This window comes from Salvia hispanica, chromosome 6, assembly GCF_023119035.1.
Source record: "Salvia hispanica cultivar TCC Black 2014 chromosome 6, UniMelb_Shisp_WGS_1.0, whole genome shotgun sequence".
Classification (NCBI taxonomy): domain Eukaryota; kingdom Viridiplantae; phylum Streptophyta; class Magnoliopsida; order Lamiales; family Lamiaceae; genus Salvia; species Salvia hispanica.
The window spans coordinates 27829489-27832532 of NC_062970.1; the positions used below are offsets into that span (position 1 = coordinate 27829489).

A 3044-nucleotide genomic window follows, 5' to 3' on the forward strand; every position below is an offset into this window, starting at 1 on the left:
TAGATTAATTTTCGATTTCATAGTGGAGTTTTTTTTATTGCAGAGAGAACTACATTTTTAATTTGTGAATATGGATTAATATCATTTGCGACCCCTATTTTTTTAAAAATATCATAGACATCTTGAACATTGATATAATATTACTCCCTCCGTCCCATAAAACATGTCACACTTGTGGGATGGCACGGGATTTTAAGAGGTTTTGTTTTGTGTGTTAGATGGAGAGAGAAAATATAATTTTTATATTAATGTGAGAGAGAACTTTTTTTCAAAAATGGAAACGTGACATCTTTTGTGGGACAAACTAAAAAGGAAAGTGTGACATCTTTTTGTGGGACGGAGGGAGTATTAGATAGATTTGTGCACTTTTTAGGATTTTTTCGACTAAAATGCCCCCGGCTTTAAAAGTACTAGCAGTATTTATTTATATATTTTTATAAGAGAAAGTCGACATTTGGTCACACTTGATCCATTCATCTATGTTGTGTTCCCTCGAGAGAACTTGTCAAAATATGTGTATGTAGTTGTTCGTCACGACATGTACGTACTTAAAGTAATATGAATGAATCAAAGTGACGCCTCTCTCATAAAAAGACATAAATAAACCTCATAGTCTGAATGACATTTTAGTCCAAAAGATATGAAAATCCTTCCAACAATATTATAACAATATTTTGGGACGCTTGATAATATTTTTTAAGAATGAGGACTATAGATAATATTAGTGAGGTGCCAAGGGACTAAAAATCTAGTTCTATCTGTATAATCACAACTCTAATGCATTTAAGTTTACATATTAGGCTGGTTTTAGCTTGGGACTAAATAATTACGAAATACAAGAAACAGAAAATCTCATTTAGGCGAAAAGGGAGTTTAGCTGCTGATTAATTAAATTCAAGCTATAGAAGGTGACAACATCATGCAACAACATTATTCAAACTGGATCGATCATATATCGTAATAGTATATTATATACATACATACAATGAGAGAGATAGATAGACTAGCTACTGCTTAAGAAATAATTTTCATAAAGAAGGAAGAGCAATATAATGAGAAAGAAAAACAAGAAAAGTACAAGATCAAGGTATAATTCTAAGGCAATAGCAGTTTTGCTTTATATATATGATGGAATCTCCCAATTCAAACTCAAGGAAGCCTTGGAACCTGAAAATAATTCCAAATTAGCACTTACATTTAGTTAACAAGAAACTAAGTTGTACATATAAATAAGACCTTGATTTACTGCTAAAAAACACAAATTTGGAAGAACCTATACTGCAATTACTCTATTAAAAAGAAACGAAACTAGAAATTATATAATACTCCATCTGTCACCCATTAAAATTGTCATCAATTTCCTTTTTTCTCCCACCCCAATTATTCTGTAATAGAGAACTCGCATTCATTAACTTATTTCACTCATATTTTATTATAAAACTAATATACAAAAGTATGAGAACTCGCATTCATTAACTTATTTCACTCATATTTTATTATAAAACTAATATACAAAAGTATGAATGACATTCCACTAATTACTTTCACTTACTTTTGGCTGAATTTCTTAAAATCCATACCAAGTTCAATGGTGTCAATGCCAATGAATGAGAGACGGAGGGAGTACTGCTGATATCTACAGGCTTTGGGCATACAAAAATAAATAGGCATGCAGAATCTTTAAACTCGAAAAAGTCGACGATTAATACATTTTTTCACTAGAAAAACTACATATGTAACGGAAAAGTTGATTGGGAGAAGGCACCTCAGGTGTTTAGTGATGAGATGAATATAGAGTAAAAATAAAATAGTAAAAAAAATAAAATAAAAGTGTAACCGATGGAAATAATAATGAAATTCAGTGCACATATGAATTAAAAAATGAGGGATGAGCTCCAATTTCCAATGCAAGTATTCCATAAATCAGGGCCGACATTGCAGAATCTTTCTACGACTATCACTATCGTTTTAGATTGAGTGAAAACGATGGGCTAAGAAATTACCAGAAAGTAGCTTTCACCGTGCTGCAAACCCTGCATCAGAATTCCGTATTCGTTCATCTCCACCGCCAATCCCGACGAATGATACACCACAAAATCTCCCCCAAACATCGCTTTCACATCCACCGGCCCTCTCCCCACTTCCGTCGCCACTCCGTTCACGAACACCGTCATCATTTCTGCACCAACAACAACTTCTTTAGGGTTTGACAAAATCAATTAATCCATCTAATTAAAAACGAAATAGTAGTAGAAGAAGAAGCTATGATTTACGAGATTGGACTTCGAAAATGGGGTTTTGCTCGAACTCCTGCATAAGCCCGGGATAGCCCGAGAACCCGCCCGAATTATGGCCGAAAGAGGACGAGGACGAGGAGCCTGGATTGGGCATGGTGTAGGAGAGGGAATTGGGGGAAAAGGTGTGATCGTAGTGGATTGCGGAGGGGTGGTCGGCGGCGGAGAGGGAGGCCTGGACCTGGCGCTGGCGCCGGCGGGAGCGGGAGCGGCGGTTCTGGAACCAGTAGAAGACGTTGGCGTCGGCGACGGAGCCGAATTTCTCTAGAAGCTTCCGGATGCGGACGGTCTCGTCTTTGGGAGGGTTGACCATGCCGCTGTTGAAGATGGTCTCCAGGATCAGGATTTGCTCAGGCTTCGGCGTCCACCGCGACCGAACCGGTTGTTCCGCGGCCTCGCCCTGCTGCTGCTGCTGCTGCCGTGAACCGGTGGCGTCTTCCATGTTCGAAGCTGATTTAATTGGGTTTTTATTTTTGGTATGGTTTGGAGAAGGAATTGAAGTTGGTACTACTCTTCGATGCTGCATACTGAATTTATAGGATTGTGAGGAGCTGAAATGACTCTTTTGCCATTGCCTTCATCCTTAAGTAGAACCAGTGGACTCCAGATATTAGATTTTAGCTATCTAACTATTTGTAATTTTGTTTGCATACTCGTCTTCAATAGTACTATGTCAGTTGGTAGAGTTTTGAGTTGATTGTTACTATTAACAAGATATATATCCACAAATCTTATGGTTGTTAATTATAA

The 3044-nt window shown here is 37.2% G+C and overlaps 1 protein-coding gene across 1 annotated transcript; it reads right to left on the minus strand.

Moving 5' to 3' along the window:
- Positions 1-920: 920 nt before the first annotated feature.
- On the minus strand, positions 921-2912 carry LOC125193349 (WUSCHEL-related homeobox 11-like). Its single transcript, XM_048091123.1, has 3 exons — positions 2274-2912; positions 2004-2179; positions 921-1167 (listed from the first exon to the last, which is right to left on the minus strand). The coding sequence occupies exons 1-3, from the start codon at positions 2818-2820 to the stop codon at positions 1150-1152; spliced, it is 741 nt and encodes a 246-aa protein (XP_047947080.1). The 5' UTR covers positions 2821-2912; the 3' UTR covers positions 921-1149.
- Positions 2913-3044: the final 132 nt, after the last annotated feature.

Coding starts and splice junctions, on each gene's coding strand:
- LOC125193349 (XM_048091123.1), bottom strand. CDS start 2,820: ATGCAGCATCGAAGAGTAGTACCAACTTCAATTCCTTCTCCAAACCAT. Junction 2,180..2,273: donor CATTTTCGAAGTCCAATCTC/GTAAATCATAGC, acceptor TTGTTGGTGCAG/AAATGATGACGGTGTTCGTG.